This window comes from Pelobates fuscus, chromosome 3 (genome assembly GCF_036172605.1).
Source record: "Pelobates fuscus isolate aPelFus1 chromosome 3, aPelFus1.pri, whole genome shotgun sequence".
In the NCBI taxonomy this organism is placed as follows: Eukaryota; Metazoa; Chordata; class Amphibia; order Anura; family Pelobatidae; genus Pelobates; species Pelobates fuscus.
The window spans coordinates 65124627-65151756 of record NC_086319.1 but is presented as its reverse complement, the minus strand read 5'-3'; the positions used below and the strand labels follow the sequence as shown (position 1 = coordinate 65151756).

At 41.0% G+C, this 27130-nt stretch overlaps 1 protein-coding gene across 1 annotated transcript in view; it reads left to right on the top strand.

The window, feature by feature from the left end:
* METTL25 (methyltransferase like 25) overlaps positions 1-27130 on the top strand; it is a 278234-nt gene that overhangs the window by 164541 nt on the left and 86563 nt on the right. The window contains exons 8-11 of the mRNA XM_063447133.1: positions 5888-5917; positions 9122-9195; positions 17847-17900; positions 22431-22524. Of these exons, the coding sequence (XP_063303203.1) occupies positions 5888-5917; positions 9122-9195; positions 17847-17900; positions 22431-22524 (252 nt within the window). The remainder of the gene's footprint in view (positions 1-5887; positions 5918-9121; positions 9196-17846; positions 17901-22430; positions 22525-27130) is intronic.

The window sequence follows — 27130 nt, the reverse complement described above, 5'->3', positions numbered from 1 at the left end:
AAACTGCAATAATTACCACTCTAGGGTTAAGGGTGATGGGAGTTTGCACTCAGACCACTTCAATGAGCTAAAGTGGTCTGGGTGCCTACAGTGTCCCTTTAATTATTTTTTAAAGTGATAAAGACCTTAATTCTTTATTTAGTATTTCTTAAGCCTTGCAAAATGTAGTTCTTTGTAAATAGCACTTACAGCAGCGCTTCCCAAACCAGTCCTCATGGCCCTGCAACAATGTAGAGTTTATGTATTTCCCTTTTCTATTCCGACAGAACTACTGACAAAACCTGGACTGTTGCAGTTGCACAAGGACTGATTTGGGGACCTTACATGGTTATTCACTAAAGTGAGATTTATCGGTAATTCAAAGTGAATTCAAATTTAAAACCAAAAGAGCCAAACAAGGAAAAAAATAATAATAATCTTTGCTTCCAGTTCAGCTATATTGGCCCAAAATGTTAAATTCTATTTGAATTCTCTAAAATTCTCACTCTAGAGAATAATCCTGTTTGCATCAATGTGATTGACTCTGTCCCAGGTGTGAGAGTGTAGCTACATATTTAAATCTGTTCTCATGTGTGTTTTTTGTTTCAACAGCTGTATTTTTTTGGGGGGCAATTATAATTTTATTTTTTTGTCAATCTTTGTTTTATTGTGCAAATCATGAACAAAACAAGCTTGCTGCGCCACGACAGCGGTACAAGCCCAATTTTAACATACATGAGATAACAGTGTCATGACATACAGATTTCTTGCACATTTTTTGTGAGTATAAGTGAATACTTGGACGTCGAGTACGTCTACTGTAAATAAGCAAAAACTAGTTAACTATCTTGCGAGAGGGTTTGCTTTATGTTATCAGTCGCAAAACTAAAAACATTAAAAACTTAGGAATAAGCTAGTAACACCACTGGCATTAAGTTGTCGCGTTGACATATGGCAGTAAAACAGTGTGAGAATAACATTCGCAGGGCACATAGCTATGGCACATGATGAGTGTAGCTGGTTTGGCTGTGGGGGGCAATAGCTGCCAGCATATTATAGGTTACATAGAGTTAGGTTCTGAAGCATAATGATTCGCCGTGCATGGATGTTCATGAGAGTTATCCTATGTTGGTATGAGCTGTGTTGCGTTGTGTGGAAGCTCGGGGGAGCCATAGATAGATGGCGTGAGAGTGCTTTTGATTGTCGGTATTAGTGTGGGTGCTCCTGTAATTTGTACAAAAATGTCAACAGTAATACGTTTTGTCTGGTTTAAGAGTAAAGTGAGTGTAGGAAGCATTGCTGCTAAGATATGATGGTCGGCCTAGTGTGGTGGGTGATCTGTGATAGGCATAAGGGTCACAGCCTAGTGCTGCATAAGACCAGACCTGCAACGTTAGACCTTTATCTGCCGATGCCACCGTTTGGTGGCGCGTCGCAGCTGAAGCGGGTCTAGTGGAGGTGTGGTACTGCGTAGGAAGCCCCTATGCTGTAAGATAAAGTGTGCACTGTGTGTGTCAACATATGTGTAGGCATGGACTTATTAGGCACGTTCTGGTGAGGTTAGTGAAAAAAAAGAAAAATTAAAAGATTAAACTATTTCCGTAGTGCAAAATTAAAACTCGAAATGATTTCAGCTGTAACATATATAGAGTCTCATGCAAATGGTCGACGGTGGGGGTATTGTATGTCCTAAAGTGAGTCCCATATTATCGAGCTCCAGTTCATGTAGTGGCTGCCACGTAAGGGTTTGCAGGGGATCGTCGAGGGACAAACTCCGGTGCGGCTGCGTTCCTCCCTAGTGGGCGCGTGGATCCAGCCTTGTCTGTCGCTGTAGTGAGCGCAGTTGTGGGGAGGTTCAATAGTCCTAGTGCCTCCGTGGCCTCCTGCATGTTATGGACTATATGAAAGCTGCCTCCTCGGTCAATCTGAAGGGCGCGCCCTGGACCCCAGCGGTACCGGACTTGGTGTCGTCGTAGGAGGGATGTGAATGGGCCCAGGGATCTCCTCCACACCAATGTCCCCCCTGAGAGATCAGAGAAGAAGGAAAGTGTCATCCCCTCAAAGGTAAGTGTCGGTTGGCCTCTAACTGCCGCCATGATTGCCTGCTTGTCACTGATGGACTGGAACCGGACTATGAGGTCCCCTGTGGCGGTTGGTGGGGCTCTCGCTGACTTTGGTAGGCGGAATATGCCATCGAGGGTGATTGCCTTGGCTGCTTTCGGGGTCACTAGTGTGGTGAGAAGCCTTCTGGCCAAATGTGGTAGTTCCGCCTCTGGGGCGGAGTCCAGGACTCCCCTAAGTTTTAGGTTGTTACGGCGAAGTTTATCCTCTTGGGAGGCAAGTAGCTGCTCGTGGAGCAGGGTTTGCTGCTTCATGCTATGTAATGCCGTTTGTAATTCTGCGATCTGTGTTGTGTGATTGTTGGCGGTGCCTTCCACAGCTCCCAGTCTGGTTGTGATGAGTTTAAAATCCTCCCTAAGCAGGGCCACATCTGCAGCTATCTTTCTATGGTGGTCTGCCATGAGTTCCCCTAAGGCCTCCATAGTCACTGGGGTGGGTGCTTTCATGGGTGGCTGTGCCTGTACCAGCGCTTGTACCTGTATGGTCTCGGGCTGTGGGTGGTCCCCATCCTCTCCTTCAGAGGTCCCGTCTGAGAAATCAGAGCATCCGCCATGCATGGCCGCCATGTGCGCTCCGGTTGCGGCCTGTGCTTGCCGCCACATCGCCCCGATATCCATGCCTTGTCGGGGTTTTTCGGCTCTCGCCTTTTTCATTTTCCGACCCATTGAGGATGTGTGGGTCTCGGTGAGTATCTGGAGCGTATTTGGGTCGTATTTGCTCGTTTGTAGAAGGGGTTTGTCGGCTCGATTGTCGGGAGCCCCGCAACCATGCGACCGACCGCTTTGCCCGCCGCAATTATAATTTTTAATGTACCAAAAGTATATCGTATTAAAGGATTGATTAGAAAGTACAAAAGAACCAACGATATATGCATAAAATAAACGCATATGTATTTTTACTTACTGTTGTTTAATTCGCAGATCTCCCCTCTTCCCAACGGTTCTATACAAAACAATTATTTTGTTTATTGATGTTTTGTAGCCTGGCTGACTTATATGTTTATGTATACATGGTATGAACATTAAGCAAAGCTAGAATTTAAATGAAACCCTGTCAAAGAAATATGTAGTTTTACTGCTGTTTTATTGACGTGGAAAGAAAATAAATCTTGAAATGTATGGAGACACTGAAACTGAGTTATGATACCATAAAGAAACACACGCACATGATAGTGAATTTAAATGTATATAAACCACACAGAGATCAATATTTTTCTCCTGGAAAGGTCTTACAATTGCCGTCAGGTAACCATTTTCTCTTCTTTATGTTATCTAAAATGTGTAATTGAGCTGGACTAGATCCTGGGACAATTATTGATTTAGTTACCTAACATAGTTAAAGAAAAATTGCGCTAAAAATCAGAGCAAACATACCTACTTTTCAAAATAAGCATTCCTGATATTTTGTTTTTCTAGACACCTTTGTATAATCACAGCAAGGCGCTATTATTGTGTTTTTTTTCTTTTGACATTGGACAATGTCCTGACAAACAAGACTAGCATTCTACCCCACTTCCTGGAGATATCTGGGGCAAAAGAGTTTCATATTTGTAGTAGTTGTAGTAGTTGATGCAGAACCATACCTCAGATAAATAGTACAATGTTTCCAGTTGTTGAAACAAGCAGTTTTTGGAACACCATGTAATTGTGTTTAACCATTTTTGCAGCATATATCTTGCTTGCACCAAATATAAGTTTCAAAATGTAAAACACTTCCTCAGAAGAATTAGATAAAGTAATGGTACAAAGAGTCTGTGGGTGCCATTTCACATATGTTTTGTCAGATCACATGGGCGTGGTTTTCCAAAACATATTGCTCTCTCTAGCACCCAGAGGTCACCCAACATGGATGCCAGTGATGGGCTGAGAGTTGTATTGTTTAAGGATGGGCAATCCTTAATCAATACAGGGTTTTCAGTCCTTTCCTAATATAGTCAGTCATATTCTATGGTCTTTCCAAATTGAGAATTAAGGAGATTTTGGGTAGAGGATCAAATACTCTTTTCACTCATTGACACGCAAATCAATTTATAACTTTTTTGTCATGCAATTTTATGGATTTTTTTTTGTTATTCTGTCTTACACTGTTAAAATACACCTACCATTAAAATTATAGACTGATCATTTCTTTGTCAGTGGGCAAACGTTCAAAATCTAGAGGGGATCAAATATTTTTCCCTCACTGTAGGTAGAATAAAGTAACAGGACTAGCTTAAGAGAAGGCTTCAAACCAGGAGAAAAATGAAATGCAAAACACTGATTAAAGGACCACTATAGTGCAAAGAAAACAAACTCGTTTTCCTGGCACTATAGGGTCTTTAGGACCCCCCCCTCCCACCCTCAAGGTCCCACTCCTGCCGGGCTGAAGGGGGAAAAAGGGGTTAAACACTTACCTTTCTCCAGTGCCGGGCTCCCTCGTGCTGGGGAAATTACCTCCCTCTTCTGACGTCAGCGCTGAATGAGCATGCGCGGCATGAGCCACACGCGCATTCAATCAGTCAATAGGAAAGCATTTCTCAATGCTTTCCTATGGATGTCAGCGTCTTCTCACTGTGTTTTTTTACAGTGAGAAGCACGGAAGCGCCTCTAGCGGCTGTCAATGAGATGGATTAACCCTAGATCAGGGGTTCTCAACCCAGTTCTCAGGACCCCCTACCAGTCCAGGATTTAGGAATTACCTGGGTGTGTCTAAGGTGTTTAGAAAAAGGGAGAAAAAACACCTTAGACTCTAAGGTGTTTTTTTTTTTCTTTTTCTAAACACTGTAGACACACCCAGGTAATCCCTAAATCCTGGACTGGTAGGGGGTCCTTGAGGACAAGGTTGAGAACCCCTGCCCTAGATGGACCTGGCACCCAGACCACTTCATTGAGCTGAAGTGGTCTGGGTGCCTATAGTGGTCCTTTAATTTATGCCATTTCAGTGTTACTCTACATGAGTTGTTGTTTTTCAAAAAGTGTACTGAAGTATAAGATTGGGAGTTAATTAAAACTGATAAACCGATTTGACTAGAACTGTTCATAACTATCTAGTGTGACTGCAATTTAATGTTACATATATAACATTATGAAGGTAAAATGGAGAAAAAATGATTGTGTGCCTTAGAAACTTCTCCGTCGCAGAAAAGTATTTTGGTACAAATAAAGTTTGGGAGCCGCTACACTAGATGCTTTCATTTTAACGATATAGTTTAAGGCTACATTTTAAAATTCATATCATTGTATTCAACACTGGATTCTAGTCAGATTCAACCTTAGTGAAAACACGACTAGAGCTGGGATGTATCTGTAAAAATGACATCTTTCTGTTTGTGTTAAATATCAGGCCATATGGCTAAGCCAAATTGGTTTTAAACTGTCTTTTATGCAGTAATTACTATGCAAAGAAAACATTTTCTGTATAAACATATCATGTTACCTGATTATGTCATTTGATAGGAATAAAGATATATATATATATACACTTGAAAAAAATACAATATGGAACATTTTCTGTGGCTGCTGTAGCTTGTTAGGCAAAGGGCCAGCGATAATGGAATTTTCTTAGCTCTTCAAACTTCCAATGTGTGTGAAAGTGTTTTTCCTATCTCTGTCTGTCTTAAATAAACTAAAACCACTGTAAAAAAAAAATCTGATTAACAACCGATCGCACAGGGCTAACACTCTGAGTGTGTGAGTTTATTTAACGTCACATAATTAATCTGCTCATGCTGACAGTGCATTTGTTACATCATCTGACAAAACGGTAAACAAATCGTCCTTATCTTTTTTTTTTTTTTTTTACATTCAAGGCTTTGGAGCGTGTTGCGGTCGGCCAAGGGGTAAGTAGTATTGTTTACTGAATCACATAGATCTGTCTTCCTTCTGATTTCTGTTAAAACGTAACCTAAATATGAACTTGCAACATCTCAACTGTTTGAAGTTAACGCTTTACATGGCACTTTGCTAATCTATTTCATATTCCCCAAAATCTTTTTTCAGAAGTGGATTTGGGGACTTGCCTCGTCTTCAGCTAGTTAATATTTGTTTTTTCATTCCACACTAAATGATTTAATTACTTCTTTTACTGTGTTTACTAAACCATTACGCCCTTTAAAACATTTAATTATGGCAAGCCTTACAATATTTATATTTTGTTCTTTGTTGGAGAACCAACAACAACCCAACAACATTTGTTGATATGCTATGATTTTTGAAACATAAACTATTATAATCGTCGAGGTATTAGATGTAGTTTTGTGCTTACGTATTAAACATAAGTATGCATGATTACAACGTGAGGCCATGGCAGGGCCAGGGGGCAATTCAAGGGCACCTCTTGACACTCTTTTTCCTTCTTACCCTGCAGCATTATGTGATGCGATCTGTAATGTTCTAGTATAGAATGCATGTAAAATATGGCATACGATGCCACAAAAAAAAACAGTGGTCTCTCAAGTGTCCAGAATTGGTGCCATGCTAGCATTTATCTTGGCACCTTTAGCAGTTTTTACACTACATAGACAGAAATATACCGAAACGTGCGGATTGTTCCCGATTGGATTGCTATTACTTTGTGGAACGTTTCGCCGAATGGTTCACGGAATATCGTCGTTCTTGTGGCGAAATTGATCCCATAGGAATGAATGGCAAGATGTTCAAAACTAGAGTGGGAGCTGGCAAAAGCAGAAAAATCAGGACATGATTTCTAAACTGCCACCACTCCCTCATTTTCAAGCCCACCTACCCAAATCTTATATCAAAACGTTCAGCTATCCCTGCTGCCACTAGAAATGTCCACGGCTAAGCCATAGTCCTGATAGTTTTCACAATATGACCATTTGTTTGCAACTCACAACGTCCATTGAGATTCATTGAAACTCCACTCTAGCCAGTTCAAACTGGAAGGGCAATTTCTAAACTGCAACTGTGCCTTAATTTCTAATACTTCAGAGACATACTGCATCAAAACGTAGGTCCGGGTCTTGTGATTCTCACAATATAAACACAATATAAAGCTCTTCGCTGTAGGATTTATAGTTTTTAACATACGAATGTTTGAAGATGGCAACCGCCAAAATACTCTGACCTGTGCCAGGCTGGAGCAGCAAGTGATGTCATAGACAGGGCCTTTTGTACACCTGCTAATGTTTTTATAACTGTATGTTTTAATGTAACTGTGAAGCACTTTGGGCAACAACTTTGCAATCAAATGTGCTATATAAATAAATAATAACAGTTACTCCGCCCACTCCAGTTGTAGACTACTCTGTCCAGTGGCTGTATACAAAATAAAAAATAACTTTTATTATATTATTATTATTAAAACAGGCTTGGATAATTGCCAACTCAAATCAGTAAATAGTAAAACGAACCAAAAAGAAGGGGAAAGAGTAAAGAAAAAAAGGGGGTGGAAAAATATGTACACAATATATACAAATGATAACTGATGATTTACTGGAGTGTATCAAGATGGGATAGCCTGGATAAAATACCAAGTGTAGTGACTTCCCTATGTTTGTAGTGATGTAAAGACAAAGTATCACCCAATCGATACTTGACTGCGAGCCTCAGAGATCTGAGTTAATAATGGTCTGTTGTCTGAGTAGGGAAATCCCTAACAATGTGAATCCAGCTAGCATGTGGAACTTCAAAGTGACTGAGATAGGGAATCAGGGTAGACACCGAGAGACCCTAAATAAAGTAATTACTAAGGTCATTGAAGCATACCAAATTGCCAGGTAACACGGAGAGAGTATATAGCAAATAGAAACTAGCTAGTGCGTACAGTAACAGTTACTGTGCCTTCAAGGGCACCTATCATCCGATTGTTAATCTGTGCCCTTCAAGGGCACCTAAAATGGATACCAGAAAGTGCTGCACTAGTTGATAATCTAAAGGAAAATCTTCAAGAGCCGCTTACCAGCGAAACACGCATCAGGGCACATACCCTAAGTTTCATCCTGCAGCTGATCTACTATTAGACCTTTATGCGTTAACATGCTACTTTACCTACCTATTTGACCCAGCAGTATGTTACTTAGGTCTCGAGTCCGGTTCTATTCCGTGAACCTCTAGATTGGGCATTTATCTCCTGGACTCTCCGGCTCACTATTTAGATTACCGTCCTCTAGCTTCTCCTTTAGATTATTAGCTATGTCAGTGTGTGTGTGTATCTGAGTGTTTTCAGTGTGTATATGTGCCAGTGTGTATCTGTGGGTGCAAGTGTGTGTATATGTCACTGTGTGTATCTGAGTATTTGTGTATTTGTGAGTCAAGATGTGTGTGTCAGTGGGTATCTGAGTGTGTGTATCTGTGTGTCAAGGTGTGTGACAGTGTGTATCTGTGTGCCACTATATGCCAGTGTGTGGGTGTATCTGTGTGTCAGATATACACACACTGGCACATACAAGCACAGATATACACACCTTGACACCCACCAGCACATACAAAAAATTGTGCACTTTTTAATTTTTCGGGAGGGGAGGGTTCCATGATGTTGATACACTATGTCAAAGGGTTCCATGTGAAAACTTAATTGGGAACCCCTGCTATAGTGATTGCTCAAGTTGCTTATGAAGCACTTGTGATCAACAGTTGAAGGGGAGTTTTATAGACACTGGCTGGTCGTAGTCCGATTCATGTCTTCAACAGTTTGTGAAGTTTGCCTCTCCTGTCTGTCACATACATAAGCACATAAATTAAGGTGAATATTTCCTGTTCTTAGTTTATGTGCATGATGAGAGACTCTAGCAGAGGAATAAAAAGTAATCAATCATATTTGATTATGACTGACAGACAATCTCTTTATGGAATGACTGGCTCAAAATGAATCTTTTTGATTCATCCGAGACTATTGTTTGAATCTATTCATCAATGTGCAACTTTTGCTACTCTATATTATTATTATATCAATCACATAATGTTTGTCTACCCAGTTAGCAGAACAATATAAATTGCATGGAAGGTTTGTATGTCTTAAAACTATAAAGGAATGGCCACTTCATTTATATTTATATTTATAACTTTTTTTCTTCTTCTCTAAGCTGCCCAGTGAGTCCTTGTTTTATCGAGCTGTGCTACAGGTCATTTGCAGAGACGTCTACGGTATCACCCAAAGGTATAGTTTAAAAAGTAGTTTAGTTTTAAATATGCTCTGATAGACATGTCTATCTGTATATCTATATATATTTTAGTGACAATATACTTCAGGTGAAGTAGCAGCACTGTGTTGTTTCTTTTTTGTAATTCTTTAATTTTTGTGCAGGTGAGTACAATTTCGTTTGTCAGAACGCCCCAACAGCGTATATACTTGCTTGCATGCATACATAAGGCAGTAGCATAGATACCTTGCACGGTTTAAACAGGTATAACTGGTACAACTTTGGAAGTCTATAGGATATATACATGAGAAATATTCAATCACATTGAGCATTACATTAGGAAATAAACCGTTATTACAGTGCGCTTGTGATGCAGGGATATGCTATTTAGTATGGCATGTGTTTCGCAGAGTACAATTAAGAGGAACGTCATTGCAGGGGTGAAGCAAGGTAAAAGTATCCGCTTTTTGAGGTATACTCCCCTGAGAGACTGCCACAATTTTTGTAGGTTTTGGGGAGTTCAGTACACATTTGGTTAGCTAATACGTGAAATCAACAAAATAAAGAAGGCGAGAAATGAGAAATACGTAACAGTTATAGTGCTGGGAACATGCTATACAAAATGTAGGCACAGTGCGAGCTAAGGTAGTCTGACTACTATTTTGTGACATGGTATGGTCAACAAGCTTGTGTCTGTAAGCGTATGCGCCTGTTCAAAGGGTGTGAAACATGTTAGAGATGGCTATCATGTATATTGAAAACTAGGAAGGAAGATCTGAAGACAGCTACAGCATGGTAGCTTAAGGTGACAGGCTAATTGGTACCTAAGGGGGGCATGTTAAGTGGGGGCTATCCGCACTTACGAGGGTCCCTCAAGGAGAGCATGGTTGCCCTATAAACCTCTATCACGTTTCTGGGGATCATTACAAGTAGCATATCATGAAACACTTTACAACCATTATTTGAGTGTTAGATCCCAGATCTGCGTTAGATCTTTGAGGATACAGTTGAGTATACCTTAATAAGGAGCAGATTCTGTTAAACTGTAACTAGTGGTAGAGTAATATGTCTAATTGGTTACTGCTCTTAGAGCAAGGCCGAGGCTGTGGACCACTTATCTAGATATATATATACTTGGTACGCGTCTTTTGGGGGTGGGGGGGGGCGTTGGAGAGGTGGTCTACTTTAAATATGAGTTGGCATTACATTAATAAAACATGGTCAACGGTTAGGCGGAACATGAAAGCAGTGAAACAGTTAAACATCGGATGACATACCTCGGGTGTCAAAGGTAAAAATAAGAAGCAGAGAACATGCTGTTTAGCAGGTTGGCCTTGTTTGTGTTGCCTGGTCATATATACCTTTTAGCTGAATTAAGCTTGTTCTAGGGTGGCAAGCTTTATGTTAGACTAGTGGCGTTGTGTGTCGCTTTTGGATGGCGCTAGATTACTGATGTGTTGTGTTACAGCAGGTAAACCTCTGGTTAAGAGGACCCTATACATGTTAGGGGGCAAGCTGGCTTAATCAAGCTCCTATCGTTAGTGTCGGGGGGGGGGTGAAGGCCATGGTTAAGTGTTTATGTAATTTGGAGTGTGGTGGTGGTTTGAAGTCGGGGTTATGGCCCTTCCGGAGTGTCCGTTAGAGTCCATGAAACTAGAGTCCCAATTGCAAAGTCTCTAATCAGGAGTCGGTTTCTGTGAGGCAAGCTGAGTTGCAGATCGGTAGTTATTTTCTGCCTGGTGCCGCATACTCCTTCAGGTGGTGAGTGCTACATACGGGTCAGGCGTACCGCCTGTTGGCACGAACGGGATGGATCTCTCCGGGTCCCACGAGAGTTGATGGGCGTTTGCCCTCTCGGGGCCTGCTGGATTGAGGGTGTCTGAAGGCAGCCCTCGCGCCTGCAGGAGCGGGGCTGCGTCTTCCAAGTCCCGGATCCTGTGGGAATCAGGTCCCAGCTGCACAGAGAGTACATGGGTCGTCTGCCACCTGTATTTAAGATCCCGCTGTTGTAGCAGTGTGGTGAGAGGCTGGAGGGAGCGCCTCCAGGCCAGGGTGTTTCTCGACAGATCGGCGAAGAAGCTCACGGTCATCCCCTCAAATCGGTGTGGTGTCTTGCCTCGCAAGGCAGCCTGGACCGCCAGTTTATCCCTCCTGTCTTGGAAAGTCAGTATGACGTCTCGCGTAGCTTCGGTCGGTGCTGTAGGTGGCTTTGGGATTCTAAAAATGTTGGTGAGGACCGTCTTGTGAGCTTTTGCAGTTGGCAGTATAGTGGCGAGTAAACGTTGGGTCACTTGTGGTAACTCGGTATCGGGGATCATTTCAGAGAGCCCTCTGAGTTTCAGATTATCTCGCCTCCCATCGTCGTCCTGCTCCGCCATCCGATGTCTCGGACAGCCTGTTTGAGTTCCCCCAGCTCCTGGGTGTTAGTGCCGGTTGTGCATTCGAGTGCATTTAGGCGGGTTGTCAGGCCTTTCAGGTCACCTCTCAAGGCCGTGATATCCTCACGTAAGTCTTTGTGGTGGCCTGCAAGTAGCCTCGTGAGGACCGCAATAGTCACCGGAGCGGTGTCCGGGCTGTTGTTAGTCGGCTGGATCGGCTCACTCCGTATGGGGGCTGGCAGGCTTTCCTCCCCGGATAGATCGTCAGAAAAGTCGGAGCATCCTCCGTGAAGCGCCGCCATATTTGCCTCGTTTGCCACGCGGGCCTGTCTCCACATATCACCAATTGTGAGTCCCGGAGTGGGTTTTTCTTTAGGTATTTTTCTCGTTTTTCGCCCCATGGCACGCAGGGGGTTATATAGTGTTGTTTTTGCGGTTTTAGGGTTTGCAGCCCGGTTATTTTTCAGTTTTTCCTCGTTTTTGCTGCAGAGCTCTCAGTCTATGCAACCGTTCGGCTCGGCTGTCAAGCTCCGCCCCCCTGTGTTGTTTCTTTGAGCGCCACCTATATAACCTTTTATCCAGTGCTCTGATAGATGTACAACAAGAGTAATGTTCAAATGATGGACCTTTGCTAAATCACATTCACAATACATTTAGGTTTCTAAAGGTAGACTTAAAGCACCAAAACCACCACATCTTGTAGTAATCTTGATGCATAGACCCTGACCCTGCAGCCTGACAATTGTAAATATTGCCCTTCTAAAATACTGGATGGTTTACATTTGTTAGTGAGAATTCTTCTAGCAGCTGTCAGTCAGGCAATCGATCAGTAGATGGCCACTAGAAGGATTTCCTCATGACTATTTTAAGTAAGGTATAAGGCAGCCAAATGCGGAAAATGCATCCTATAAATAAAGCTTAGCGTTCGATACCTCTCTATGTGAAGCATCTAAATGGCTGAGCGTGTTGATTGCTGTTGCTATCCAGTAGATCAGTAATACTTTTCTATAAAAAGCATTGGAGTGGACTAGATAATCCAGATGGCTGATCTCAGAAGAGGAATAGTTTCTATATGATCGAGACTGCTCCTACAGGATAAAAGGTAAATAAAACCACATTTAAAAAAATATTTTAGAAGGGGGAGGGAGCCATATTCTAAATGCAGGGGACACTAACATTAGCAATATAATATTTTATTCTATTTTCCATTGTACTTTATAATTTACAAGATATTCTATTATATTGTTATATACTTTAAATCATTGGATTGCATACATATGTGCACTAGTAAGTAGATAGAAACAATCTTTAAGATAATTGATGTTATGCACATACAGGTGATACTCGAAAAATTTGAATATCGTGCAAAAGTTCATTTATTTCAGTAATGCAACGTAAAAGGGGTAACTAATATATGAGATAGATGCATTACATGCAAAGCAAGATAGTTCAAGCCGTAATTTGTCATAAGTGCGATGATTATGGTTTACAGCTCATGAAAACCCCAAATCCACAATCTCAGTAAATTAGAATATTACATGCAATCAATAAAGCAAGGAGTGTAATTAGAACAATATCAGACCTCTGAAAAGTATAAGCATGCATATGGACTCAGTACTTGGTTTGGGCCCCTTTTGCAGCAATTACTGCCTCAATGTGACGTGGCATGGAAGCTATCAGCCTGTGGCACTACTGAGGTGTTATGGAAGACCAGGATGCTTCAATAGCAGCCTTTAGCTCTTCTGCATTGTTCTCATGTCTCTCATCTTTCTCTTGGCAATGCCCCATAGATTCTCTATGGGGTTCAGGTCAGGCGAGTTTGCTGGCCAATCAAGCACACTAATCCCATGGTCATTGAACCAGGCTTTGGTGCTTTTGGTAGTGTGAGCAGGTGCCAGGTCCTGCTGGAAAATGAAGTCAGCATCCCCATGAAGCTCGTCTGTGGAAGGAAGCATGAAGTGCTCCAAAATCTCCTGGTAGATGGCTGCATTGACCCTGGACTTAATGAAGCACAGTGGACCAACACCAGCAGATGACATGGCTCCCCAAATCAACACAGACTGTGAAAACTTCACACTGGACTTCAAGCATCTTGCAGTGTGTGCCTCTCCATTCTTCCTCCAGACTCTGGGTCCTTGGTTTCCAAATGAGATAGGACTTTGGACTACTGAGCACCACTTCTCCCCTTTTCCAACTTACCTCCACCTGTGTAGTGTGGCTGAGCCACAGACCTGGGTAAAGACAGGAAGATTTTAGTTTCTCTCAGTGAGCATTTCCTGTCAAAGCAGGTAGAGGATACAGAAAGTACTCTACCACGGTCCTCAGTCTGGCCACGCTACTTGTAGTGACTGGCTGGATGGGGAGCGCTGTGCTGTGCTCTCTCCTCCTGACAGTCAAATGGATCCTGTGCCCCCTAGGCCAGTGTGCCCTAAGCTGCCTGTGCTGTCTTAATGTTGCACCGGCCCTGGGGGAATGTTTTATATCTACAGTTAATGGCTATGTTAAATTCTTTGGCACGGAATATCCCTATGCAATCTTATTTGAAATGTAGATCTTTGTGCTCAGCAAATAGTGTAACCCTGGACTCATCTAATTTACCATGATGGGCAGCAATATGCTTGATGACCTTTCTTTATTCCTCTATTTTTAGTTATCATACATGAGTAATTTTCATAATGTCTCTCTCTGTGAAATAGCTTCAAACATATTGCAAAGTTCTGTTTTTATAAGGCTAAATTATTTCGCTTCTACTTAATGGTAATGAAGCAATCTATCACATTGTCTTCATTTTATAATCAGATCAAATTTTAATCAAAATGTGAACCAGAGCATCTTGAATTTTAATAGGATATAACAAAATGATGCTCTTTATCACTGACAAGGTATATATATGTTGATATCACCAATGCGCTGCTGCTGAATTTTTATAACCAACTGCATATTTCATTATTATGTCTTAAACATAGAAGAATGTCAAATGTTTGGCTGTTTCAATTTGAACTTTTTATTCTTTTTCATCACCTGTGTATATATACGGGCTCAATTTTAAAAAAGAAGTGTTAATGCCAACCTAAACCTTTCCTTTTCTTTTACTGTAATGGTCCTTAAAGTATAGGACTATATTCTAGCAGCCAGACTATATTCTAGCAGCCAGTGAAAGGATTTTTGGCACACAAGTGAAGATGCATTTTGCTTTCTCTCCCCTCCCCCCAGCCCACGCCCCAAAAAACAAGCATCTTCAACTTTGTGTCTCTTAACCTTGCTTGTACCCATTTACCCAGTGCCCAGAGACTCTATAACCACTAGACCAAGCTGTACTGGTTATGGGGCTTAGAGTGTCCAGTTAACAATATAATATATAGCTATTTGACGGCATTATCAGAATTTGACATTAATCCATATGGATGGTATGTGATTAAAGTCAGGCTTTGGTGCTGGAAGCTGAGAATTGTGAACACTGAATAATACACAGACTCTGCTAAGGCTGCATTAAAAAAAAAAAAAATATCTTTGTTTATTCTTATTATTTTTTCAGCTTAATTTAAAGTACGTTTAAATGGATTTAAAATGACATTCTTTGGAACTGCCTGTGCCTGCATTTCAATGAGATTGGCTTTTTTTCTGATTGCCGTATCTTGTGTGGCTTTGCATGCCTTCGCATATTGCATGATGATCGTTAAAGAAAGCCCAGCAGGAGTTTCCATCCATAAACACATCAACCAGTAACTTTCAGTAATGTCAAAATATCAGGCATTTTGGTTAGCGTAGATGCTTTTACAATGTACTCGTTTGCATAAACTGTTAATACACACAGCAGGTGACATGTTTTGTGTCTGTTTTATTTATTTTTGTACTTTTACTGTGTGTATAGTATTTTAAAGTTTTACCATAGTGCACCGTGTGTGATTATAACAAAGCCGAGGGAACAAACAAAACTGCTAAACAATAGTACAGCTTGGTATTTTTTGCATTTCAGTTTTCAATTGACTAAAATTCAGAGCTGAGTATATAGATTCCAATTATATTAAGACACCAGAAATATATAATGTTGATTTCTGTAAAGAGGGGTATGTAAATTGGAACAAATCTGCCCTAAGTGGATAAGTTAGAGGGACACTCTGAGCACCTTAACAACTTAATCACAATAAAAATGTTATGGTGCAATGGAGTCACGGGTGCGAGCTTACTTTCAAAGATTAAACCACTAACAAATGGTGTAACTCCAAAGTCTGCAAGCTGGTAACCGATCACTCTGCCCCTTCACTTCATCTGAATGTCCAAGGCTTCAATCAGGAAGCCTTGAACTGGGTTCTGCTGATAGGAGGCTAGTATTTTTTTCACTCACGTTTCTGAATGGGAGTCTAGTGATAAGGTGAGAATATCAGCTGACACTCTCTGCTTATGAGTGGTTCCCGGTCTGAGACTTCAGTCAGGAGAAGTGGAGTCAGATTGATCAGGTGCCAGCTAACAGACTTTGGGATTAATCCATTACTTAATGGTTTAACCCCTAAAACAGTGCATGGAGCTGTCTCGCACCATAACAACTTAATTGTGATGAAGTTGCTATGGTGCCTGTAATGGTCTTTTAAACTATGCAATATTAAACCTTATACGCATATTACAGCACTGTGCTTCAATCAATAAAAATCTCAGCTTGTTCGACATCCCAGTCAACCTAGGCGTGAGCCAAAAATTTGGTATATGGACAAATCTAAAACTAAAAGAATAATTAAAAATGAGTACTTAACACAACTTGAATCATGAACATTCGCAGCAGCTTTGTAAGTCAATAGCCGCGCCAATGCTGGCAGAATAAAGACGTAACTAGGAGCAATACCAAATTAATCAAGCAACGGTTCACTATCCAGGAGAATTTGGAACGCAACACAGTGTGTTTAAGTTGCCAAATCAAAAAAAAAACAAAAAACTAGAACATATGGACCTTATGTAAATGTAATAAAGAAAAGGGCACACATTATCAAAATTATTTCCCAAATTTCCAACATAATGTCATAGAGTTGGCATGGCTTACATAACTGACATCAAAGGGGTACTCTTCCATCAGCATTCTGGTTAGTTAGGTCATCTTTTGAGCATCAATAACATAATGATGCACTGTGGGAGAGCACTGAAAACATTTTCCTATTCATTCTATGGAATTCAGGTCTGGAGATTATGTAGACCAGGCCAACAAATTGATCAATCCACATTTTGTTTCTTTGCCAGATATTTCTTCAACAAGGCTTTGTGACTCTGTATCTTGTTTTTGGACACTGAGACACATTATACATTTTATAGTGTTTTTAAGAGAAGAAGAATACAATACTGTCACTTAAAGCATAGAAGAAACCTAGTTTCAAAATGGTAGAATCAGAATTGTGACTGGTACTACACCAGAAAAAAAAAATTGTAGCAAGACTAATAAATAGTAAGTGAACACGAAGAATCTCGTATAACTTACCCCGGGATATTGCTTGTATAATTTATTTTTACTTTTAGCAATGTCTAACCACTAAGTATTTTAAGACCAATGACCATACTTCTGAATGACTGAAATATCCATGTCCTTGTGGCCCCTTGAGTTTTGACCCACTTTTCCTGGGTCTATGAAAATATTTTTTTTTCTAGGTTATATACAGTAAAAAATATTAAAGGATGTGATACAACAACAAAGCCTGGTCTCAAAACAGGCTTTACAACATGAGAGTGAAGATACTGTCATCTTTAGAAGTCTGTCAACATAATGTGTAAATACAAACTAAAGTAAATATACAAATTTACACCAAAAAATTTAAAAGAATATATATTAACACATATACTCTTACTAAAAATGTGTATTCCTAAGGAATCATCCAGATCCTCAAACATCTCAATATACATATTTATATTTTTGTTTATTTTTTTGCATTATTTTTTTTCACTGTATATCCTTGTATGTTTAAATGTGTACCTGTACTCAACCAAACTGTTCTGATATGCAGGGATCCTGGTAGGGAAACATGAAAGTAGATTCCAAACCATCGCTGAACCCCAATACATTGGAGCCATCTACTTAGGTCAACCATAAAATGTATGTGACCAAGTATAGATGATTTTGCGGGAAGTGAATGGTGAAGTGAAGTCATTCATCTTCTGATTCACTTCCTGCTAACCCTTAGGTCTCTCTCCAAGTTTCATGGTCGTTCTCTACACTGCAAACACCCTACCAAGCAGGTTGTAAGGATAGTGTTTAAATTCATGCATATACTGAAACTTTGGCCAAATAGTCAATAATTTAATTTCTCTTGCAGGGAATGGCAAAAATTGCAAAAAACAAGTACAAGTGATTTGAAAGACAAAGTGAGGTAAGTTATTAATGCTCTTAGCTATTTATAAAGATTGTACAACAGCACCCATGTCACATATTCTTAAATAACTTAGAGTGTTGTGTAAAACAGGTTAGTGACTAGGTCATGGCTTTAATCTATACAAGAAAAAGAAGCAATGTAGTCAAATCAAATGAAATATATATATTTTCCAAGTATGTCAGGACAATTCCTATTGTACCATGAAGCAGCACATGTGTGCAGTGATATTATGAGAACAATGAGAGGATTATGAAAACAAATGGACCCAAGCATGTAGAGATTACAAATCAGTAAAATGATTCGAAATCTGGGTCGAGAGTGAATATTATTGGATAGGTTTTTCAAATTATTTAATATTTTTGGATACACTTAATATTTGGATACACTTAAGATACACTTAATATTTTTATATTTTGAAATTTTTTATGTATGGAATATGTTTGATATTTTAATATTTGGAAAAATTATTTTTTGCAGTTTATCCAAAAATGTTAGACCAAGGCCATAATATGTAGTGGCAACATATTTTGTTTAATTCCTGAATATATATTATGTGACCTTTATGGGCAAAGCAACACAGTCCTCTAGGGTAACAGGCATAGAACAACAGTCTCTGGTGCAAAAATGGTGTGGTTTATTTATAGCGTGCACAAAATCCATACAGCAATCAGTTTGTTCAAAAACTGCAGCACAACAGAAAGGAAAATCTACAAAATAAATCCTAGCTCAAATTTGAGCACTAACTAAACATAAAGAAATGTCCCTTACTAACCAAGGTAATAAACTAGACAAATCAAAAAAATAAGCATTGGTTTCACCAACCTTTAGCACATTGTTTAGATGCTGCTCTGCACAGACCTGCTCTCTCTCTCTGCAGGTCAGATTGTATCTGACTCTTTCTGATCTGAGACCTGCTAATTAAAGCCTCAGCAGTTGCTAATTGGGCAGGTGAATGAGTATAGACTATGGAGGATTCTGGGTCCTAGATACCTTCCTTCTATTACCCTCCCATAGACTCTGTCACAATTAACACAAAACTGTGTGTTAAATGTTAATTTTTTTTATTTTTTTTTTTTTAAAAGACCAGTGCAGACAAGTGTAAAGTTGAAAATAAAATAAATTTGGAATATTGAAGGTATCTTCAGATGTCTTGATGTATTGATAGAGATCGCACCATTTTTGGCTTGATCAACTATTTGATTTTATTCCCTTCTGCATATAGACTGGATTACTCTGCTGATAGTAATTTCTGGTTAAAGGAACACTATAGCAATGAAGTGGTTGGCTGCCACTTACACCCTTTTTTTTATCGTTACATTACTGCTCTGATGATGATGTTTACATTGCAGGGTTAACCTGCTTCTTGTGGCTGTCAATGCCTCTAGAAGCACTTCAGTAAAATATCAGAGTAGAACTCTTCCATTTGTCAGATAATCTTAGGTGACCATCTGACTGGACTTGAATTGTGTGGAAAAGCATCAATGTTAATCATCTCAGCCAAAGAGGTAGAGCTACCTGGAGGAGACCAACAGTCCCTCTTATGACTGAGGTAATATTAAACTAAATAACAACCAGACCTCTTTACTATAAATCATTCTTATCGACAATATCTGAATAAGGCCAGCAACCCCTCAGTTTTGTACTTATCGACACACTTTCGTTATGAACAAGGTGGAAGGGTCTGGTCAGCGACAGAGCAGGAAGCAAGGGAAACTGAACTTAAAAGACTTACAGAGTGTTGTCTCTATACAGGAAGGGGATACTGTAAACTATTTACATGCAAATTTAGACTGCTCAGATATTCAAACTCTCAAGTCGTGCTTCAGTTTTCAAGCTGCATTTCTGTCCTCAAGCTTCTTTTTTTTTAATCTTTGGTTATCTTTCTTAGTTCCCTCTATTTAATTAATATTTACCCTTGCAGGACTAACAAACCTTTGGCCTTTTCTCTCTGTAGTAATCCTAACCTATTATAATTTAAAGGATCACTCAATGCACCATAACCACTACAGCGTGTTATAGTGATTATGTTGCCCCACCAATGTAAGTAGCTACCGGTTTGACTTCCTACTAGGGGTCAGCAGGGCCGCGCTTCCAGCCTCTCTGCATCCACAGCTTGAAGCTTCCATGAGGTCCCCTGAACTAAACCCTGCAGTGTGGGGCCAGCTCATTGGCTGAGAGCATCAGCTGATTACTCTTAACTAATGAACTTAACCCTGCACTGGGCTTAGCTCAGAGAAGAGAGCTTCCAGCTGCAGAGCAATGAGGAATGTCACCCTCCAGACTCCAGGTAAATGGTTTGACTACGTACATGAATGAGGTGTGCCAGGTTACTTCTGGGACCATAACCATCAGAGCGTATTGCTGTGGTACTTGGAGTGTACCTTTAATTCACCAGCGCTTGTTAGCCTTCCCTGCATATGGACTCCATATAACTCCTTCACAATTGAGACACACTCTGTCTTAGCAGTTTACCGTGATGACTATAACAATCCAACTCTTTCCATTTGGATATGTTCCACTTCTGTGTCTCGCTTTATCCATCTGTCAGTGTGGCTGTACCAAGTGGTATTCTGTTCTACCAGTTTGAATCATGAAAAAGATGAGGGCTTAACACAAGTGACTTTTTTGAATGTGCAGGTTTAATAGCTTGTTGAAAGTAATTCACTGTTCTTCCCGGTCTGGGCAGAAACTGCTTACGTGGAAGAGTAAGCTTATTGGGACTCTTACTATTGATGTGTTAGTGGTATGAGTGGAGAGCACGTGGGGTGAGCCAGCAGCTTTAAACAAATCCTGGCTCCCTCATGTTTATAATGGGATCCTAAGTGGATAGAAAGGGTTGATAAGGGAGATTGTAAACAATTCACTAAGAAAGTCTTTAGTTTTTTCTGACTATATATAAAATACATGCATAGATCAAATCTCTTTTTATATCTTCATTATTCGCTACACATTGTTTATTTAATCTTATGTCATGTTACCTTTTTGTCTGTTGGTTATTTTTAGTTACACATATTGGTTATTTTCTCATATATTTTCATTCTCATTTCCGTTGTTACCTTATGTGGTTCTGCAATGTTTTTTATATTCTTTTATTTGGAGTTTCATTAAAAAAGGATTATCTGCTTTTTATTAGCTGGTTTGTGTTTATTAAGGCTGGTTTGCATTGAATTGATTTTTACAGATATTTTGGGTGAACTTATAGAATATTTTATACCAGATGTTTTATGTAATATTGATTTTTAATTTCGGTGCCAGATTTTAACTTTTTTATTTTTTCATTTTTTGTGAGTTAGAGCTCTGGCTATTGTGCCTGGCAATATTATGAGATAATGTGATAAGGCTCTCTTAAAAACAAACAAAATAAAAAATATAAGATTCAACTTTGTTTATGAACCCTTTGTAATTCTGTTTAGCTATAGTAGAGGAGTGCATGGCTATCACTTTGCTTTGTGTATGCAGGTAGAGCACAAAATATTAAAAAGTTTAATATTGATGTATCTATATTATATTAAAAATGCAACTGCAGTATATTGTCCATTAGCAATCAGAAATATACAACTGTAAGGTGATATTTCAAACAAACAAAATAAAACACATGGAGTTCTGAAGAGGCCAAGCAGTTGGGCTCGAAATGCAGTTAAACTGATCACAAACGTGGAAAAACAGTTGTCAAGAAAAGTCACAAGTGTAAAGACAACATATGGACAAACTGCATTGGCAAAGGACGTTGACGAGCAGCTTCTTGGGGTAATCACTCAATACCACAATTGTGCAGGTTAATACAATTAACCTAAAATTAAACTGTGAAAAATCCCCAATTTTAATAAAGCTGGGACTTGTGGCAAGATTACCATCCAGACAGTTTGTATCTAAGGTCAATGAACAGTGCTCGTTACCTGGTATAAGGAGTATAAAACCTGGAACACTGAGTAAAGGAGAAAATAATGTGGTCTAATGAGTCATCCTTTACTTTATGGAGTAAGTTGGGTTACCATTTAGAGGTAGTCATATAATCTAATTTGTCAATTTTATAGGAACACTACAAGCACCATAACCACTACAGTGGGCTTTAGTTGTTATAGTGCCAGGAGTCCCCTTGTCCCCCCATTTAGTCATACCATTTTAGAATAAATTGACTTTTTACCTTGGTTCTGCCTGCAGTGCAGTACTTGCCATTGACTGAGCCCATTATCTCATCGCTCTCAACCAGTGAGCTAAGCCTTGCAGCTCTGGGCTTATCTAAGTAAAGAGAGCTTTGGGCTCTCACTGAGCAGTAGTGGAGCCACGATGTGGTGAGAGTTTTTCAGGTCACTCCTGGCACCTTGACCACCACAGCACACTTTAGTGTTCGTTTAAATATAGTGCGGGATTTATAATGAGTCATTAGGTGTGATTATTTCTCTGCACAGTTGTTTGTCCAAGGAATATGAAGTGGCTTTTAAATTGTTTAATTGTATATACTGTGTCTGTATTTGTAAGAATAGAGAGTATATGCACAATTTAAAGTCATTATTTTCCCTTTAACAGTGAACAACGTGTTGGGAAGATTTATGCAAAATCCACAAGCTTTGCTGATTATGTCAGGAAGTCTCTGAGAAAACTTGGACAAGATGATTCAAAGGTAAGCGCAGTGTTCCAAGTTGATATTTCTTAATTTTACAGTTCCCTGAAGAGATCTTTTAAAGTTATATATCGGACAAAACCACACACAAACAGTGTTATTCACTTACGTGAAAATTGTAAACAATTTAAAGGGAATTTCAAATGTCGGGCCAAAATAGTTAAACTGAAGCATTTCAGACATGGAAACAATTTCCAGATCAGCTATTATGGCCTTAAATGTGAAATTCATTCTAAATACCTGATTCTTCTCATGTTACTGAGTAACCCTGAAATGTGCTTAACGATGACACTGCAATGTTACTTTAATGGGGTTATACACGAAATATGGAATATGGAACTCAACAATGTTCCGTATTTTGAAATTCAAGCCCCAAGCGGGCGACTGAAATCCGTACCAAATGCTGCAACTCCCGGCCCAGAGGCTTCAAATCTGAACTAAAAATCCAAACTCTATGCAGCGTGCGGGTGAATTATGTGTTGGCTGACCAGTGCTTGCTAGCCAGCCACCACATTAATAAAGTAGATGAAAAAATATAATTCATTAATTAAAATACTATGGGAAGGTCAATAACATCCCCATATTACTATAATGCAAGTATTTTACTTCGATATTCCCCCACCTCGAGAGAAGTGAGACTTGGTTGTCAGTAAGCCAACCAATCAGAACATTTTTACTCATATTACAAAGTGTGGGACATTTTCTCATGCTTTGCAGAAGCTGACATAGCATGTGCAAACCTATATAAATGCTCTGCAAAACGCAAGTGAATGATATTTTCCTAATGTGCGTACTCCTGAATGCATTCGGTTTATGTTCAGTCGCCATTCGGTCTTTGATAAATGTAACATTCCTGTGCTGTACATTAGTCTGCTTGCAGATATTGCTGATTTTCTGACCACGATTGATACAGAATCAGTAGGACCGACCAAATTCTGACTGCATTTTTTTTTTTTTTAAAGCTGTGAATCGCCAGTGTGGTGGGAATTTGGAATTTGGTGATTTTAGTGCCATCTGCTATCTGCCCTCTTACCAAATATTCTTATGTGATAAACATTGTTTAAAACCTTAGTGTTCCACCTTGTGATCATAGATGTTGCTACATTGTGTCCTCCTATAGACTTTTACTCCTCCCTATACAGTACAGAGATACTCATACAATACAGAGAGCTGAGCATAATACAGAGATGCTCATACAATAAAACAAGCTGGGCACAACGCTTAGATACCTAAAAAAAATACAGAGAGCTGAGTACAATACAGAGATAACCATACAACAAACAGAGCTAAGAAAAAAAATAGAGATAATATACACAGTGCAGTGCACAGCCTCAGGCGGCCCCAGCGCTGCTTCTCCCCTGTAGCGTGGCCGAGCTCCTCTCCGGTCCGCAGTGCCCGGCCAGACTAATAGGAAGATGCACACTCAGTGTGCACTTCCTGTCAGTCCGGCCAGTTACAGGAAACAGAAACTCCGCGCGGAACAGGAATTTCTGTTTCCTGTAACCGGCCGGACTGACAGGAAGTACACACTGAGCGTGCACCTTCCTATCACTCCGGCCGGGCACCGCGGACCGGAGAAAAGCTCGGCCACGCTACAGGGGAGGGAAGGGGCGGGAGGAGAGAGTAACAGAATGGGGAGGGAGAGAGTAACAGAAGGGGGAGGGAGAGAGTAACAGATGGGGGGAGGGAGAGAGTAACAGATGGGGGGAGGGAGAGAGTAACAGAAGGCAGAAGGAGGGAGAGAGTAACAGAAGGGGGAGGGAGAGAGTAACAGAAGGCAGACGGGGGAGAGAGAGTAACAGAAGGGGGAGAGAGAGTAACAGAAGGGGGGGAGAGTAACAGAAGGAGGGTGGGTAACAGAAGGAGGGGTGGTAACAAAAGGGGGGGAGTAACAGAAGGAGGGAGGTAACAAAATGGGGGGAGTAAGAAGAAGAAGGGGTAAGAAGAAGAACAAGGGTTAAGAAGAATAAGGGGGGAGTACGATGAACACAAGGAGGAGAAGGGGGGGACTGAGAAGAACACAGGGAGGGTGGGTGGTGAGGAGGACACAGGGAGGGGGGAGGTGAGGAGGACACAGGGAGGAGAAGGGGGTAAAGAGAACACGGAGGGGGAGGTGAGGAGGACACAGGGAGGAGAAGGGGGTAAGAAGAAGGGGAGATGAGGAGGACACAGGGAGGAGAAGGGGGTAAGAAGAACACAGGGAGGGGGTGAGGAAAAGGGGAGATGAGGAGGACACAGGGAGGAGAGAGGGTAAGAAGAACACAGGGAGGAGAGGGGGTAAGAAGAACAAAGGGAGGGGCAGGTGAGGAGAACACAGGGAGGGGGGAGGTGAGGAGAACACAGGGAGGGGGGAGGTGAGGAGAACACAGGGAGGGGGGAGGTGAGGAGAACACAGGGAGGGGGGAGGTGAGGAGAACACAGGGAGGGGGAGGTGAGGAGAACACAGGGAGGGGGGAGGTGAGGAGAACACAGGGAGGGGGAGGTGAGAAGAACACATGGAGGGGGGATGAGAAGAGCACAGGGAGGGTGGGTGAGTGTGAGAAGAGACCGCTAAGGGGAGGGTGGGGGAGAGGAGAGACCACTAAGGGGCAGGGGAGAGCTCTAAGGGACAGAAGGGACAGCTCTATAGGACAGGGGCAAGACAGGGAGCTCTTTAACACTACGCGCACACACACACAATGCATCCCTATACATACACAGAAACACACAATGCATCCCTACACACACACAGAAACACACAATGCATCCATTACACACACAGAAACACACAATGCATCCATTACACACACACACAATGCAACCCTTACACACAAAGACAATGCATCCTTTGCACACATACACAGAAACACACAATGCAAACCCTTACACACACATGCAAACACACACACTGCTTTTCTTACATACACAGAAACACAATGCATCTTACACACACTCAATGCACACACATACAGACACACACCTTTCATCCCTTATGCATACAAACACAGATTCACGCAATGCATCCCTTACACACAACCACAAACACACAATACATCCCTTATACACAAATACACACTGCTTCCACTACACACACACACACACACACACACACACACACACACACACACACTGCATCACCTACACAAACTGGTATCCCTATACACTACATACCATATGCACACATATTAGATCCTCTACAATAACACATAACACATCCCCTACACACTCCACTTCCTGTGAGCGAACTCATGGGTGGGTGGAACATATAAGTGGACTTATGATTGGGCCTTGTGGGCATACTCACCGTCAGGCCCTGGGGCCCAGACCTTGAGCTGTGTAAGGGGCCCCATAAAATGGAGCTGCTTCCAATTCTCCCAGAACATTGAATTTTGTGACCACAGTTGCAAACAGCCTCCAGAGATCCTGTTCTACACCAGACCAGTGGAGCCAAACTGCAGCCCATCATCATCCTCATCTGGTTGTAAGTAGGCAATCTAGTATATTATTAGTGACACTAATCTATAATTTACCTCACATTAAAGGGACACTATAGTCCCCAGAACCACTCCAGCTTAATGAAGTGGTTCTGGTGTGGTGAGATATCTCAGTGGGCTAATACTTCATCAGAAGAATCTGTTTGTCCCTTGGGGCTCACACGTTCAATTCCCTGCAGGGCTGACTCAGTCCTTAATTTAAATAAAATGTGTGCCATTAAATTGGGTAAATGTAACATCCCCAGGATACACTTGGAAACCAGAAAATATCTCAATGTCTCTTTCCTGGTTCAAGATTTTATTGGGCAGACTAGATGGGCCGAATGGTTCTTATCTGCCGTCACATTCTATGTCACATTCTATGTGTCTATAGCCGTTCCCTGCAGGATTTTTAATGTAAACACACACTGTGTGTAGCACTGGTGTTAGTTCATATGGCAGATCATATGGGTGGGGCATTGTGATGTCACATGGGGGGCGGCAAATTCAGCTCTTCCCCATGCAGCCACAGGTGCCGCTGTGCTGGGAGATTGTGATTACTCTTCACTTCCTCCCAGCCTACAGAGCAGCGCATGGGAGAGAGAGAGATGAGGAGGCATGATTTAATCTTACAACAAATCCAGTAAGCAAATCTTTATAAATTTGGGGGGGATCAGCTCTGTTTCCACAGTTTATTGGTGTTTATTCTGATGTCTGTATTAATATTGAGGGATTTCTAAGTAGTAACATCAGTGAGTGTCAGCAGGGCCAGCCGTTGGGGTGTTGAAGCTGTGCGGTCACGCAGGGTGCCATGACAACAGAGGCACCCAGCGGCCAACACAGCTCACAAGTTGGGTACACCAGCATATTCAATTTAAACGATTCGCTGGTGGTCCACTGGTGCGCACCAGCACTAAGTGCAGTTAGATTATAGCCTCTCCCTCATGGTTCCGGCGCTCAGTTAGTGAGTAAGAGCACAGGCTCAGAGATTCTAAGCCTGGCTCTGACAACATTGAAAGTCAGAGCCGTGAAGGAGTGGGTATGGCAAAGAGCTACTGATTAGCATAACATCAATATCCGTTATAAAACCAGAAAAAGGTGGGCATGGATGGTGAACTGATTTGGTGGTGCAATGGGCCACTTGACTGGTTTTT